At 43.3% G+C, this 17,770-nt stretch overlaps 1 protein-coding gene across 2 annotated transcripts in view; it reads left to right on the top strand.

Annotated features, from left to right (window-relative positions):
* The window catches only part of LOC306708275 (chloride channel protein-like), a 33,130-nt gene extending 16,400 nt beyond the window's left edge, over nt 1-16,730 (top strand). For both annotated transcript variants that reach the window (XM_079176075.1, XM_079176074.1), the window contains 12 exons: nt 1,750-1,819; nt 3,925-4,035; nt 5,034-5,247; nt 5,915-6,048; nt 6,177-6,268; nt 7,275-7,367; nt 7,580-7,667; nt 9,163-9,245; nt 10,850-10,894; nt 11,836-11,940; nt 13,968-14,054; nt 14,550-16,730. In XM_079176075.1, the coding sequence (XP_079032201.1) occupies nt 1,750-1,819; nt 3,925-4,035; nt 5,034-5,247; nt 5,915-6,048; nt 6,177-6,268; nt 7,275-7,367; nt 7,580-7,667; nt 9,163-9,245; nt 10,850-10,894; nt 11,836-11,940; nt 13,968-14,054; nt 14,550-15,017 (1,590 nt within the window). In that variant the 3' untranslated portion in view covers nt 15,018-16,730. The remainder of the gene's footprint in view (nt 1-1,749; nt 1,820-3,924; nt 4,036-5,033; nt 5,248-5,914; nt 6,049-6,176; nt 6,269-7,274; nt 7,368-7,579; nt 7,668-9,162; nt 9,246-10,849; nt 10,895-11,835; nt 11,941-13,967; nt 14,055-14,549) is intronic.
* Nucleotides 16,731-17,770: the final 1,040 nt, after the last annotated feature.

Here is a 17,770-nt window from a genome sequence, read left to right as displayed (position 1 = left end):
GCCTCTCTGACACATGTCCTCTTTAACCCGTCAGTGGGTGTCGGTCCTCTCTTGGTAGGTTTGTTGTGGTGTTGAATTGTTCCTTTTTGTAATCATGGATTAAATGTTCCTCCATTGGATCATGTGACACAGGTGGACTTTTTACTCTTAAGTAAGTGACTTCAGAAGATAATTGGTAGCACCGGATCATTTTGTGTCGGTCCATTACATGAAATAGAAATACATTTCCGGTAAGAAAAAAAACTGTTTTTGAACGTTTGCCGAGTGAAATGATAAAATAATCATCAAAGATGAGCATGAAAATTATTAGTTCGTATTAGATTGTTTTGTCAAACAACAGAGAAAGAGATTTTCCCGTCTACATGTATGTGTTTTGTTATTTTTTTATATATTTTTTATGTTTATTCATCTTTTGAACAAATCTCACAAGCAGCTTCTTTATGAGGACGTTGTATCCGCTCTTATCGATCTCTTTCCTTCAGATTAAAACTGTTTTTACTTCCGTCTTCCGTCTCTCTGTGTCACATACAAACAGACACCCACGTCTCCTGTCTTTTCTTTTCACTCCCTCTCCACATTGTTCTCCATCAAACAGTGAAGCTCACCCTGCCTCAGTGTTTCTCCTCCCCATCTATCTCCGGATTGTGTCACACTGATGAAAGTGTGAGCTGAATGTGTGTGTGTGTGTGTGTGTGTGTTTGACTGTCTGGATTAAAACGAGAGGAGACTGTGAGCTCAGTCCACCCTGTGAGAGACGTGCTAATGAGTTTTTATCTCGTACCACAGTCACTAAGTCCTCAAACTATGATGACAACCGATGTGTCGAATGGTAATCTGGACGGCTGAAACGGTAATGTCGTGTTACTCGGCCCAATCCCTTCAAATCAGAAGTGAGAACGCCCAGTATGTGGTGCTGGTGAAACACACACACACACACACACACAAACAACAAAGCCAGAGCTTGAGTAAAGCTAATCATTATCGCTGATGAGCAGCCAAGAACAGAGTGTATTTTTATTTAGAAGTTCCATTCTGAGGAATAAAGAAATTGTTTGCAGACATTTGAAGGTTTAGCTCTTTTTCCGCCCACTCGGTCCTCAGTCACACAGACACACATGCACCACCCTCTGCAGCTTCACTGGAGCAGCTGCTGATTAAGTGCCTTGCTCAAGGACACCCAAGGGTGATTGGGTCCCCTCCCCCACCACACACACACACACACACACACACACACACACAGATCCTCCTGATTCTCCATTTCTGTAACTCGTCATGTTGTGACCAAATTTTAGTTTTTCTCCCACTCAAATGCAAACGGAGACAACGAGAGCGTTTAAATGGCGTCTCTCCTTCTGCAGTGAAACACAAGCAGTCTGATGAGCATTGAGCGGGTGACCTGCATATCATCCAGAATGATGAAAACAGAGAAGAGAGAGATATCTGTTGTCCTGTTTGCTCTCGAAAGAGAACGGCGGGACCGAGACTTGTTTTTCTCCCCGACCGTTGAGCGGCTGGACAGCTTGTCGAGCTGAGAATAGTGTCAACACGTGTCACGTCCAGAAGGCCGGTCACACAGCTCGGTCACATGCTTGGTGACCGAATCCTCACACCTGGTTTTTGCCGGCCTGTATTTGTGATGCGGTCCAAAGGTGGTTTCTGAAAGATTTAAGAGGACTGCGCTTTACTTTGCTGTTAATGGTTCTGAGTTGCCTTTTGTCTGAACAGAGTTGCACGTTTGTTGTCTTACAGTTCTGGATGTCCGCTGTGGCCACCACCATGCCCATTCCATCTGGGGCCTTCATGCCCGTCTTCATACTGGGTGAGCAGCAACACTGTGGCTGGATTTGCATGAGGATGGTGAAAATGAGGATTATTTTGGTGTAGAGCAGGTGTTTTTTTGTCCCATCGTCAGTGTTCGTTTTGACTATTCTGAAATCTTGAAACAGGCTGCGAACAATGAATTATGTCGCCAGTTAGTTATATCTACACAGACCGGTCTTATGTTCCCAAGGCTATTGTTTCATTAACTGTCATAGGAGCGATCAGTTTTTATCTTATTATTCAGATCGACATTTTAGGAATCAGTGTTTATCTGCAGTAGTTTGCAGTTCATCTGTTGTTTTTGTCGTGTGAAATACTTTGGAGTGTGACCTTTACCAGTGCTTCACTTTAAAATATTCATCATTACCAGCCGCAGCTTCGAATGAATAAACTCAGCTCTAGATGTGGTGGGTCATGTTATGTATGTGTGTGTGTGTGTGTGTGTGTTAAAATGTGGCCTTTAGCACCATCACGCAGTGCAAAACAACATTTGTCAAACTTAAATGCGTGTTAGAGGAACTTCATGCTGTTACAGGCTTTTCCCTCTGACTCTACTGATGTTTTGAACATAATCATGTTGGAAGTGACTCCTTTCATGAGCCTCTCCACCATCTGCTGCCGCTAGAAACACAGACGACTGGAGTTCTGGAGTGATTTAATGTGAAAAAACTATTTAATAGTAATAGAATGTAAATCTGTCAAGTTGTTGTCAATGACTCTGCTGCAGTCTAAAATGCTGGATTGGGTATCGACAAGTAAGCGAGTCCACGCACCGATCCAATATCATGTAGTTTATCCACGCACCGATCCAATATCATGTAGTTTATCCACGCACTGATCCAATATCATGTTGTTTATCCATGCACCGATCCAATATCATGTAGTTTATCCATGCACCGATCCAATATCATGTAGTTTATCCACGCACCGATCCAATATCATGTAGTTTATCCACGCACCGATCCAATATCATGTTGTTTATCCACGCACCGATCCAATATCATGTAGTTTATCCATGCACCGATCCAATATCATATAGTTTATCCACGCACCGATCCAATATCATGTAGTTTATCCACGCACCGATCCAATATCATGTAGTTTATCCACGCACCGATCCAATATCATGTTGTTTATCCATGCACCGATCCAATATCATGTAGTTTATCCATGCACCGATCCAATATCATGTAGTTTATCCACGCACCGATCCAATATCATGTAGTTTATCCACGCACCGATCCAATATCATGTAGTTTATCCATGCACCGATCCAATATCATGTAGTTTATCCATGCACTGATCCAATATCATGTAGTTTATCCATGCACCGATCCAATATCATGTAGTTTATCCACGCACTGATCCAATATCATGTAGTTTATCCATGCACCGATCCAATATCATGTAGTTTATCCACGCACCGATCCAATATCATGTAGTTTATCCACGCACCGATCCAATATCATGTAGTTTATCTATGCACCGATCCAATATCATGTAGTTTATCTATGCACCGATCCAATATCATATAGTTTATCCACGCACCGATCCAATATCATGTAGTTTATCCACGCACCGATCCAATATCATGTAGTTTATCCACGCACCGATCCAATATCATGTTGTTTATCCATGCACCGATCCAATATCATGTAGTTTATCCATGCACCGATCCAATATCATGTAGTTTATCCACGCACCGATCCAATATCATGTAGTTTATCCATGCACCGATCCAATATCATATAGTTTATCCACGCACCGATCCAATATCATGTAGTTTATCCACGCACCGATCCAATATCATGTAGTTTATCCACGCACCGATCCAATATCATGTAGTTTATCTATGCACCGATCCAATATCATGTAGTTTATCAGCTCATTTACGCAAAATGGCATTTTTTTGGGGCAATATTTGACCCTGGAAAATCCCACTCGTGAAACGGTGACATGTTTTTAACACACTGGTATCAGACGATGCACATGTTCAGGTATCCTGGAGAAAAAAAACAATTTGTATCAGAAAATCTCTACTTTCAAAAACCATCTTTTAGCAGTTTGAAAGTTCATTCCTTTGACTTTTCTTTGCCCTCGTAGGAGCTGCGTTCGGCAGGCTGGTAGGGGAGCTCATGGCCACCCTGTTTCCTCATGGGATCATGTTCGACGGCATCCTCTACCGCATCATCCCTGGAGGCTACGCAGTCATTGGTCAGTCTCCCTTTTTCCACCTCTTGTGCAATCCTCCTCTCATTGGCTCCATCCCGTTGTCTTTGAATGTTGACAGCTGAAACGTTCAGTTTCTTATGTGGCAAAACTAACACGTCATGGGCAACGACAGGGAAACCAGCATTCAGACCTCACAGTGCCTTACAGGCACCTTCTCTGTGATTGCTGTCCACCTCCCCTGTGCCTCCTCCCTGTGCCTCCTCTTCCTCCTCCTCTCCTGTCACCTCTCTCATCTTCCTCCTCCTCCAGCTCCCCCCCATCCTCTTCTTCCTCATCCTCCTCTCCCTCCTTTCCATCAGAGCATGTGGCCACTTTGCTGTGACAGTTAAATGTCACAGTGGGTTCCCTCTGCCGTCCTCACCTCAGCCAGCGACCCAGAAACGTGGCCTTCCTTCAATCCCCCTCCTGTTCCCTTACAAAGTCCCATCGCTCCTCTTTCTCCCTTGATCCCTCCTTACTTCCTTGGTGTTACCTACTGATGTTTCCTTCATTTTTACCCTTCTATCCTGTTCTCCTCCTCTCTTCAATATGTGTTACCCTTCTGTTTGCTTCCTGTTTCCTCTCATGTACCTTCTTGTTAATCTATTTTTTTTCTTCTGAACCCTTTCACGGTCTTTCCTCTTTTCCACTCGGCACTTTTGTCGTGTCTGATTATCTTTTTTCTTTTTGATGTGAGTCTGACTGACTCTCCAGTTCCTCCTTCATTTCACCTGCACCCTCTGTCTTTTCGTCTTTGCCTTGATCTTTTCTTCCTGCCTAAATTATCTTTTTCTCAACACGTCTACATCTTGTTTATTCCCTCTGTCTCTCTCTCTCTTTACTCCATCCTCCCGTGTCTTCTTACTTCTACTACTCCACACTTCCTCCCCCTTTTTCTTTTTCATCCTTTCCTCCTTTTTCCTCACCTTCTCTCCCTCTCTATCTACCCTTCAACCCCCCCCCCCCTCCCCTCCCCTCCCCCCATCCGACTTCTCTGACAGGAGCGGCAGCTTTGACCGGGGCCGTGACTCACACGGTGTCCACGGCGGTTATCTGCTTTGAGCTGACGGGTCAGATCTCCCACATCCTGCCCATGATGGTGGCAGTAATCCTGGCCAACATGGTGGCCCAGGGCCTGCAGCCCTCCCTGTACGACTCCATCATCCAGGTCAAGAAGCTCCCGTACCTGCCGGAGCTCGGCTTCGGGCACGTGAGGTTCGTGCGGGTTTCACACGGCAGACCGTAAATGGTCAACACTCATTGGCTTTTTTTTCGGAGAGAGTTCTTTGCTGCAGTGTTTTTGTATCTTCTCAACCTTCAAACCGACGTCCCGCCTGTACGCAACAAGCAAACACTTTTAACTCCTGGAATGTAGAATAAAATGACACGTAGAATAAAATGACTTTTTGATAGTCAAGTCTAGATGTAAGGGAGAGGATTTCCATCTTACAATTTCAGATCAGGGAACTTTCCAGTTATATAGGATCTTCAAGACCCAGAGGTGCAGTTTTAAAGTTATAGTGTGCAGGATTTAGGGTCTATCAGCAGAAAAGGAATAGAATAGTCATTACGATGTTTTCATTAGTGTATAATCACCTGAATCTAAGAATCGTGAAGGCCACCGTAGTTCCCCAACACGAGGAAGTGGCGAGTGAAGGGCTATTCGGTTGGTTGCAATCTGCAACCTCACCACTAGATGTCACTAAATCCTAAACACTGTAGCTTTAAAATCTCAAAGATCTAACATGTTCTTCCAGTTAATGAAGAAGAGTGATTTACTTGTGCAGTGCTCTTTGAGGGTGCATTTATTTATTCATGTGACGTTGGTTAAACGTAGGTGTGGACTAGTTGTTTCAGTGCATCTGTGTTTTCTGTCCTGCAGCCAGTACAACATCGTGGTAGAAGACATCATGGTGAGAGAGGTGAAGTTCATATCGTCTCAGTCCACATACAGAGAAGTCAAACTCCTGCTGGACTCCTCCGCCCTCAATTCAATCCCCCTGGTCGACTCCAAAGGTAAACACGTGTTTACTACAGCTGCCATAAAACAAAATGTACTAAATCAATCATGAACATTATCACAGTAGTTCAGCCACTGTTGAAGTCTGTGTGGGGATAACTCTTCCTCTTCCTCTTCCTCTCAGATTCTATGATCCTATTGGGCAGCATTGACAGGTTGGAGCTTCTGGCTCTCTGTGATTGGTGGTTGTCACCAGAGAGGAGGCACCTGATGCAGGTGAGGACGTCAGAGACCACAGTTCAGTGTCATCAGAACTTTGCATGAACACACTACATCCTGTGGATTACTGAATTTGATACGTTTGGGGTTAGGGGTATGCAGATACGATAGTAAGTGTTAACCCTATAATTGGCTATTTCTTCTACCTAAATAACAAACGGGGTCTGTTTATGTTTGATGATGATGATGTCGGTGAATCAGGCTGCTTGGGGCCTCTTGGTTGGAAGCTGTTTTCGTCAGTAGTTTGAGGATCCAGAGACGAGTGATTCGTATGAAGAAAGATTCCATGAAAGGAAACTCCTCTCCACGAAACTCAAAGATGATGAATAATTCTAAAATGTTTGATAAGATGCAGAAAGACTACAAGTCTAAGCAAATGCTTTCTGGTGCGTTTGCACCACAAAGAGGACAGAGACGCGCAGACTGTAGCTGAAAGTAGAAACGTGAACATGACAGAAAAGCTGCTGCTTGTGTTTTGTGTTCCACTCAGGAAAGTCAAACAGTCGTGTACTGTTTTTGTTGATTTTGGAAGAAACCTCAAATCTCAACGAGTAGAACTTCAAGTCATGCTTTTTGTGGTTCTTAAAATGATTTTTTTTTTATTTTAGTAGGATTTAATTGGATTTAATTTTAGTTTAATTTAGTTTTAGTTCATTTTCAGAGTGCCTTTGCCCGTTTTAGTTTCAGTTTTTAGTCTGTAGCTTCATATATATATATATATATATATATATATATATATATATATATATATATATATATATGCATATATGTTCAATATCACAAAGGTTGACAGAAGTTCATGGCGTCTCTTTTTTTCTGTAGTGATATATTATATAATAATTGATCATTTTAATTTAATTTCAATTCATATTTTTCATGTTTATTTTAATTTTCTTTTAATTTAAGATAATAACTCTGCTTCAGATAAAGAATAGGTGTTGAACATGGTCTAATAATTCATTGCAATTCTGATGTTGGTCTGCTTACGTGGTTTTGGATTCAGGGTCAGAGCCTACAGGAGCAGAACCAGTCCCAGAAACACAGCTGGGAGTCCTTCGCCTTCGTGGACGAGGAGGAAGAGGAGGACGGAGAGAAGGTGGAGCTCTGATTCGTTACAATTGTCTGGAAAGATGAATGTTTTATTATATTTATTCATTTTCTATTCTCGTTATTCATCCGCTTTTCCTCTTTTATTAGCTGACAGCACTCATCTTTTCAGTTCAAACCATCTCATCTTGAAATAAGACGTCATTTTGTTTTACCATTTGTTGTGAAAGCTTCTTTATTATTAATATCTACCGTCTGCAGGGCAGCCCGGTGCAGGAGGAGAGGAACGGCCCTCTGCCTCCTCCGAAGCCTCAGGAGTCCTCCTCCAACCACACTGCTCCTGTTCCTGGTGAGCCGACAAGACCTCATATTCCTGATATATATATATACATGTATATATATATATATCAGTGGAGGCGTAATAGTTATACATTATCTCTGCACTAGCTGCTTCTGAGAGAAAGACTAAATGGAATCACAACAGTCTTAATAGCATTTGATGAACATAGGGCCACTTTCTCCAGGTTAGCAAAGGACAAAGACCGTTGTACCAACTTATATTAGCACACAAATCAAGTTTCTGCTGAAGTTAAAGCTCGTTAAAGCTTCCTCTTAACTTCTCAACGGCCAAAAAATACGTCGCAGGACTGTCTTCGTGTATTCTGCCCGTGCACTCATGTCACGTAAACAGAGTCTTCCACGAGCTGCTAGCTTCACAGCTGTGAGTATAACAGTAACAGTAGCCACGTTCGTTGTTTACGTTCATATACGGACGATTTTCTCGCTAGATTTAGTGTCTTTTGTAGCTCGTGCTGCTTTTGTTGGATACTTCCAGCTTCATAGTGCCACTCCAACGTCCAGATTCATGAAGGAACAAATCAAACTTCGGAGGACATTCGCTGCTTCCTGATCTCCCTTCCTTGGCTCTGTTACACTTGTTTGACGCGGAGTCGCGGCTCGGGCAATAAAGAGCCTTATGGGGGCTCGTCATTGTAATATTGATTCCTTCAGACAAGTTTTGCCTACCAGGGTGATGTAATGAGATTTGTTCTTTGCGCTGTCTCTCCCGCTTTTCCTCAGAAAAAAAAAAATACGTCAACTGATATGACTCAGCTTTTTAGTCAGAGCCCAGATGGTCTGTGAAGCTCACCGGGTTCTCGTACGTGTTGAGTACATCAGCGCCCAGAGGACACAAACACGTCTTGTTGGTGTTATTTTATAGAATCTGTAGAACAGCAGCCGTGTAATGACGCTGTTATTACCCTGTGGGGTTGTTGACTGTTGGTGTTGTTGAGCAATGTTTTGATGAGCTGGTCATCGTTTTGTTGAATCCTAATACTCTTCTGGGGACACTTACAGAAAATAACCGAGGAATGCTAATAGACAGTCAGCCGGCAGCATATGTCCCTCCACAACTATTCATCTTATTAATTGGTCAGCGTTACACACGGTTTGTGTGTCTCTGCCCTCAACAGATGACAAACAAATGGAATTATTAACTTTCCAACCGTAACAGCAATTACAGAAGATTTGGCTGCAAGTAACCAGATGGTGTGTGTGTGTGTGTGTGTGTGTGTGTGTGTGTGTGTGGCTCAGTAAACTGAAAGTGGCCGATCACACACAACAGACAGTCTCTGTGTGAAATGGTATCCAGGCAACAACAATAAAGAGTAGCGGGTTGTAGTGTTGTTCTCTCAGATCCTCCATTTGCACTTTGGTTATTTTCTCCAACAGATTTAAGTCTTTGAGAAACGACATCTGTATAATTTATTCACCCACTGCATCTCTCTCTCTCTTTCTCTCTCTCTCTCTCCCCCTCCCTCCCTCTCTCCCTCCCTCCCCAGAGAGAGGTCCTCTTCAGTCGGTGCAGAAAGCCTTCAGGAGTCTCTTCGCCTCTAAGAGCAGACAGACAGAAGGACAGTCACAGGTGTGTGAATGCTCAAAACGTCCTGATTCCTCAGTGGCAGACTAACTCACGAACTAACTTAAACTAACTCAACGTGTTGACACAGACGGTGATCTGGGTGAAAGTCCTGTGTTTGTTTCACCCTAAACCTTTGACTCTCGTCATTCTACGTCATAACGTCGGCCGCTAGAGGTTAATGTAAATATGGATCGTAATAAGCTGCTTACGCAATCAACCTATTCAGCCTTTTTCTTCCTGGTGAGGACGGTCTGTTAACAATAGATGCACGAACAGTCTCATGTTGGTCATACTTTGTATGTTTCTACATGTCTGTGTAAAAACCTTTGTGCTCTTTTCTCTGTTCAGCCAACGATTTAAAGAAATGTTCCCTCGTGTTCTGAACCATTCAAATGCAAATGACCAGCCATCCTTTCAGCAGAGCCATCCCAAAACCACACAGGCCCCGATATGATATAAATATTTATCCGTTATTCTTCTGCAGGCCGAATGTTTCATTACGAGCTGTGCGTTCTATTCAGGCAGGTACTCTCTTATCTGATTGACAGACACGCATGAACACACAAGAACTGCCTCCTCATCCTCAGACAAAAGTCCCCGAAGTTGAGCGTCGAGTTCTTTTCAACCTTCTCATATGGAAATGAGGACGTCGGATACGGGAGGTAGAGTTATTATTCGCACAGGAGAAGTAATACATGTCGTCTGTTTACACGAGCAGCAATGAAAAACACACATTGGAAAGAAGCATTTGCTTGCAGGATTAGAATTAGATTTGTGTTGTGCCCACCGCTGCGCTGTGTGTTATTACCAGTCTGCTTTTCTATTATGTCTTTTGGATTCAATCCTATTCCTGCATGGGGGTCGTTTCTACAGCAGGGAGCCACAACTCTATCAAATAAGACACGCAATACGACATTTCCAGCAAGCAATCGAAGCCAAACCGCGGCTGAGTTCTGGCTGTGAATCAGGCATTTGTCTACTTTAGCAGCCGCTGATAGCAGGTGACCACACGCTGAGCTTTCAGAATATTACCTGGCTGGTGCAACAGTGTCGGCGTCTTGTTAATTCTCGCATTTCCGCGGTTACAGCGATAAACAAAAAGAAAGGGGAACGCAGGCGAGCAATTACCGATTCAGATTAAAAAGTAACGAGGGACCTTGTAAAAATGTTTTTTCATTCACTTGTGTGTAAATGTTCAGGAGGTCCACGCTGACGTAGAAACCTCACTCCTGTTCACTGGATGAGCTGCTGGAGCGAAGATCTGAATGAAAGCAACTTCATTACAATCAAATGTGTTTTGTCACAGCTGCTGTGAAAGAGACAGAAATCCAGTTCAAGATATTTCTAGATGACACATTGTATGTTTTAAAGAGGAGTTACTATCTCTGTAGACGGTTTAAAATACAGATGAAATGCTGAGTCATCAGATTGTATAGCTTGTGCTTTGAGTCGCTTTCCCTTCGCTCCCCTCGTGTGAGATTCAGACGAGCTTTTCTTTATTTAGAGGTGACGTACAGCCGGGGTCAGAGGGACGGAAGGTGTTTTTATAAAATCACTCACAAACATGTCTCATCGGTCTCTTCCTTCTTCTTCTTCTTTGTCTCCAGGTGCCGTGTCCTCCTCCCCCGTCAGACACAATGACACCAGAGGAGGTATGTCTGTGTTGAGTCACCAAACCTAATTAATCTGATGATGTAATCCTGATTACATGTCTTCAGTTACTACCCAACCTGTGCACATGCAGAGTGACAATGACAAAACGTCCAGCTGTTTCTTTTATGACGTGAGCTTTTTCAGTTTTGTTTAATCGCTGCGTCTCTGCCGACATTCATCAAATGAACTCGTTCGCCTTGCTTCTGTGTTTTTTTGTTTTTTCTCCGTTTCTAGACTGTTCACTGCCAAGTGAAACGTATTTAAAATCAATAAAGAACAGAATCTAACGACTGCTCCGAGGTTTACTTATTATGAAGTCAAGGCTGGCAGATCTCAGCATTCAAATCCACGTCACATGTAGGTCACCGGCGCTACAGATCCGCGTCACCTTTGAGGAGACGACTCACAGTTTTAACTGCAGTGTGAACACAGACAGAATTTAAAATGAGACTTCTTTTCTTTTCTTTTTGTCGTCGGAGAGCACCCCGAAACAATGTTGTGCCCTCCAGTCTTGTTCTGTCTGTCTGCTGCTCTCCCTTTACGCTTCCTGGCACCTCTCCAAAAGAAACGCTCCGCAGCATCAGCCCTGTCACAGCAGGCGGAGGCTTGTAGGTAAAAATCCATAGAGAGGCTAAAAGGTGTCAGACATCCTGAGTCTCAGAGGGGGAGGCCGGCGACACGCAAGGACGCAACACGAGGTTTCAAGGTTTTTCACAGCTGCAGAAGCTCTCCTCAGTGGTCACACACACACCTTCACTGGAACACCAGCAGACAGCTCGGTATTCAGAAGATCAACGGCTAATATTGCTGCCTTATATATATGACTGTTGTATAAATACATCCTGATGTTTCCCCTCAGGCGGAACTCGCTCATTTGAATAGAAGGGGACATTATTTCCACCTCCGTGACCCTTGTTTTTTTTTTTACTCGCTGCCGCAGATCAAAGCGTGGGAAGAGGCGGAGACGGACGAGCCGATGGAAATCGATGAGATACGAGTCGACCCCTCCCCGTTCCAGCTGGTCGAGAGAACATCATTACACAAGGTTGGTGTGGACAGACACAGATAACCAGCGGTCACGGAGGTCAGGAGATGTTAAAATCCTGGTTCAACAGCTGTTTGAGAGCATTTAGATTCTGTGAAAACAGGATGTAAGGTCGGGACTCTGTAAGACAAAGACATTTCATGTGACGGGGTTCTTCGTGTTCGATGTTTTTATCTGCAGGAATTTAAAGGTACGATGTTGAACTTTTGTTTACATCGTTTGTAAAGTTTGTAAAAGTGGCCTCGCTCTTAAAAACACCGCTGAGTCACACTAGAAGTGGTCAAAAACTCCACATAATTAAATTATATGAATGTAGAAATGATTTAAAAAAAAATCTAATTCATAGGTATATTAATTCAATGTTGAATTTCCCCTTAATTTAGCTCAAGGCATGCTCAGCCCCACTCGCTCTGCAGACATCAGTGACGATGGGCCCTCGTGCACGCAGGTGTTCATGGGAAACACTTGTCACTTGATCGTAAATATTCAACACTTGTTTGAGGCCTTTTTTCGTTGGGCTTGATGCCAAAACATGCTCCGCTCTCAGCTGCCTTTGTGCTCAATTGTGGTTTATTGCTCGGATCTGAATAAATATTAAAAAATAACAATAACAAAGACGTCACAGGCGGCACGCATTCAAGTGGCCTCAAAGAAAAGATCACATTCTGTGTGATTTCTCCTGTTTACACTGTCAAACGTCTTCCTACGTTACATCACAGTGACTTGGATGGTTAGCCTGCAGCCGGTTTTTATTGCAAAGCGTGAATTCGCCGTGGACCAGAGTTTTGTCTTTTTTTTGGGGCGTCATCGATGCTTCCTCGCTCTCTGCTCCTGAAGTTGTTTACTTCTGTAACATCTCACTCAGCTGAGGGTGACGATAACCTTGAACCATGAAAAACACTCTGAGAAGACTCGGATGTGTTCTCACGGTGCCGACGCAGCAACATTTCATGTTCTTTGACTGGGAGCGTCGTCTCGTTTACTGTAGTCGGGTTGTTACATAAACACTCGATCGCTCACGTGTGGGCGTCGAGCCTGTTGGTTCTAGATGATGACGAGTTTTTAACAAAAGAAGCACCGACGGGTTGAACTTCACAAGTCACTTACTTCCTGATCAGCACAGACAGAAAAGCTCCGCTGGAACAGATGAAGGATAGTCCGGGTTTTGCCCAAATGACAGCTCAGCAATATTTGTTATTATAGATATATATATATATATTTATATATATATATATATATATATATTTTCTTTCATGTTCACTGTGCGGGCCGACAGTCAGGATGTCTCTGTTGGTTGAGCTGTATTTTCTAGAAGCAGGTTGTGATATTGAGGGTTTTTGATGTTCTTACATCGTGGGTGGATTCACTTAAACATCTCAAAGGATGTCTCAACTCCATAAATGCATCTCGAGGAGAAGAGGAGCTGTGAACAAGGACGCACAGATGTGTTCTTTGTGTCACACCTTTTTTATTCGCGCTGCTTTAAAATGACAGCTCCGAAGCACGGATGTCTTCTTTTTAGTTCAAATGCCCCACTGCCTCAACTCCTCTCTCCTCGGGACTCTTCCTCGCCTCCTCCGCTCTCATCTCAGGCGGGAAGGGACTAAGACCCAAGGGTATCAGGCGAGGAAAGGAATCAAGGACGTACAAACTGAGAAATGATAGGAGCCCGCTGAAATCCACTGTTTGTTTGGAGACAAAGAAATGATTGATTTGATTATTCAGTGAATAGTTGCTGTTTTTCTCAGTCGTCTATAATAAACCTCTGGCTCTTTGACTGTTGGTATATATATTCACGTATATATATATACTATATATATATTAGCCGTAAAATGAACAGAAAACTTTGAGCGTGGAAACTTTTCCTTCTTTCTTTCTTCACTGGGATCCGGCTGGCTTTCATCTCTCCGTCTCTGTGACGTGGCGTCTACACTGAGACGCTCACAGCCCGTAAACCGTCCGGAGTCTGAGCGGTAGAAGCTCGTCCTGATCTGACGCGTGACCGTTTGTGTCTCTTGTCTCCACAGACTCACACCTTATTCTCACTGCTGGGACTCAGCCACGCTTATGTGACCAGCATCGGCAAACTGGTGGGAGTGGTGGCCCTGAAAGAGGTGAGAGACTCCTGTGTGCTTTCTCTTGACTGATGAACCAGAGCAGTCAGAACATGTGATTAACTTCATTGATTTAAGTCCTAAAAAGCCCTCTTTCTTTTTTACTTTTTTACTTTGGAGGAAAAACAGTTTCTATCAGTTTTTTGCTCATAAAGCTTTTTTAATATAAAAGTGTTTTATTAGCATAATCAGTATTCCTTATGTATGTTTCAGGCTTTCCTTGATTCACTTCATTCCTTCTGACTTCCCCCATGTCTCCGTCTCCACCTCTTGTGTCACTCCTCCGTCCCTAAACCTCATTTTATGTAGTTTTTCTTCCTCCCTTCTTCCCATGACTCCCTTTTCTTGCTAGCTACCTTCTTCTCTCCGCTCACACTTTTGTTGTTTTTTGCTTTGTTCCCTTCTGCCTCCCTTTCCTTACACTTCACCTGTCTTCTTCTTCTTCCCCCTCCATCTTTTTCCCCTCACTCCTTTTATCTCCTCGTCCTCCTTCAGCTCCAGAAGGCCATCGAGGGCTCCACCCACTCCGGCGTCCGCCTCCACCCGCCCCTCGCCAGCTTTCGCGCCCGTAACTCCGTTGCCAAACCTCCGCCTTCCTCTCCCGCTGCTCCTTCCTCTCCGACCTCCACCTCCTCCTCTCCCTCAGCTCCTGCTGCTCCCCAGCTCCCACCCCCGTCTCCCCCTCACCACCACCCCCACCATCATTTAAACGAGAACGAAACAGAGGTGTGCATCGAGGGCGGGACCGCGGAGGTGAGGGAGAGCAGCAGCAGCAGCTCGGCCAGCAGGAGCAGCTGCTGCAACAGCAACCTCACCCTCCCTTCTTCCTCCACTCCTCCTCCTCCTCCTCCTCCTCCTCCTCCTTCTCCTTCTCCTTCCTCCTCCATCCCTCCCGCCACCCTGAGACCCTTACTGAGACTGTTTGAGGAAGATGAAGAGAGCGATGATGAGCCAATGGTGTAGATTAGTCAAGAGTGATGGTTATTGTTTTTTTTATAATGGAAAACTTTTTTTTTTAAAGGTGTGAGTTGTTTTTCTTCCTGTTTCTTAATTTGTTGCTCGGGTCTTTGGACACGCATTTACCTCTTCCTGTCATCACTTAGGTAGAGCGAAGACTTTAAACAGTCTGTTCGCTTTGAAGCTCCTCTTCTGTTGAAGTTTATCCGACTCTTACCGAGTCCGGCTGCTCATTTTTCACAGATCTTAATAATAAATCCCTGAAATGTATTATTAGTATTATAATTATCATTATATCATTAGTGGCACCTCAAGGCAAGATAACCTACCTTATGTGTGTGTGTATATATACAGTATGAGTATGTATACATGTATATACATACACACATATTTACTTACTCAAACATGAATGCAGAGTTAAGTTACTGCTATAGTACAATGATGATTGATTAGACGTGTCTCTCTGTCACAGTGCTTTTCAGCACGACATAATGTTTTATTAACATAATGAGTTGAACACAGTGAAGCTCTGCACATCAGTTATACGTTACCTGATCGTTCGTGTCTTTAAAATCAAGAGGAGAGCAGGAGCTGTCTATTTTTTTTTGGTCTGGACAGCAGCGGACTGATGCAGCTGCTCAGTCTGCTGCGGAAGATCGTCCGACGCCCCAAAAACGACCACCGAATTGTGTGCTGACCTTGTGAACGCAGCCTCAGAGCGCATCTCTTCACGGTTAAGTTGATAGATGGTGCAGCCAAAGGCTCCAGAGCTCCCACTGATTTTCACTCGCAAGGATGCCCTCCACTCACGTGACTACTTTAGATTATAATTATATTATAAATAATGTTGCACAAAGAAATGCGTTTTCATTGACGTCCTTTATGCTCCAGAAACAGTGACGGTAACAAAGTGATTCATTCATTCATTCATTCATGACGGTGAATGACAGCTGGCGTTTTGTCACATAACATCTATATGTGAAATGAAGATGAAGACCGATGTTGACATGGAGATATTTTCCACTTAATGCATTAATCGACCTAATAAATCACCTCATTAGAAAGCTATTGGCTATAGATGGACCTGTCGTGATGATTATTGAAGCTGCTCATGTGAGACTTCCTTCTCTCAGCGGCTACAAAGTGTCGGTTCTTATTCGAGTTCTTAAAACCAACGGAAACATGAAAAGCTTTTTATGAGGTAGCGCACAAATCTAAAGTGACTTCAGAGTGAAATAACAGCAGCTACCCTCTTGTCTCTCAGTGGATGTCTGATTGATGAGCTCTTGTTTCTCTTAAATACACAAAATGTTATTTTGTGCCGCTGGGTGTGTCTCAAACAGAACGGATCGTGGGAGTTGTTGTCTTGTTTGTAGTCAGCTTCCATTAGTCAGTGTTCATCGTCTCCTCCGCTCCAACACAAACAGACCCGGTTTATTAAAACTGGTTTCTCTGGTCATTTAAGATCCTGATCCGTTTCTCAGGTGAAGCCTTAAAAGTGTTTAAACCTTCAGATTTACTAAAAGCCTTTTCTTTATCTTTGTGTGATTTGAAACGTGTGTGTCCATTTCTTAAGAGGGCTCCGTACCGGTCTGAGTTCATGTCTTTTGTCCGTCTGTGGTTGTGGTTCATGTACGTAGTTATTTATCTTTTAGTGGAGTCAAACGTTATCTCAAAATGTATATAACTTTGAAAGATGTAGCGAAATAAAGTTTTACAAAGTGCAAAGCTCCTGTGTTTGCCCGTTATTCATCCAGCTCAGGTGTGTTGTACAGACCAGGACTGAGGAAAGGAAACACGTTTAATCTTCTTCACTCAGTCACCTGGAACCAGAACTCAGCTCAGTCAATAGGGCAGAAATAGAGATTTCTTTCTTAAGAAATCTCATAAAACGATTGAAAATCTTTCACTTTTTTTCAATACAATCAATACAAAAGACACAAAAATGTCATTTTTTAGTTACTGGTGTTTCAAAGCTGCTGAGATTACATAATTATCCAAAACAATTTGGATACTTGTGTAAAGTATCCCCATTCTCTTTCACTCTTACCACTGAATACACTTTTAAATTGGCATTATAACGCATCAAAAGCACATTTGATCGACTGTCATATTCAACTTTATTCGGACAGGATGACAGGATTTTCATATATCAATGTGTTTTTATTTTTTTACCTTTTTAAAGAGAGAGTTTTAAGGTGTGATTGTACGAGGGAACTAATAATAGTCGGTGTATGAGCTGCAGTAGACGAAGTACCAGCACGGGAGCAAAGCAACACACTGCTGTGGACCTAAAGGAAGGTCCACCTGAAGGAAAACCATCCGTTGAAGTGTTCACTATACGTAGAACATTTTCACCGCTTTACCTCCGTCAGACAGAGCTGCATGCTACTGACAAAGAATGTGTTTTCTGCCCAGCAACCGTTTAACTTGCTCTTGCAAGTCCTTCAGATATCATTCAAACATTATGCCTTGAAATGTCTTTGGGTCTATTGGTCCATGCTCTCTATTATAAATACCTCCCTGTGGTCCGGTTGTGTCCCAGCTCATTTTAAACATGCAGTAGTTCAGCCTCTCCTGAGGAGAACAAAAAACTAACCTTGATCCATTGCTTCTCAAAAATATAAGCCTATATCTGAGCTGCCTTTTATCTCCAACATTTGATAGAAGTAGTCCGTTGACACAGCTCCTCTCAGAGTCTCCGATGACATCACGTCATCCTCTGTTGCAGGTGAATGCTTTTGTTCTGGTGCAGCTGG

The sequence above is a fragment of the Pholis gunnellus genome (assembly GCF_910591455.1).
Source record: "Pholis gunnellus genome assembly, chromosome: 16".
In the NCBI taxonomy this organism is placed as follows: domain Eukaryota; kingdom Metazoa; phylum Chordata; class Actinopteri; order Perciformes; family Pholidae; genus Pholis; species Pholis gunnellus.
Note: the sequence above shows the minus strand (reverse complement) of the source record. Positions and strands in the feature narration are given on the sequence as shown.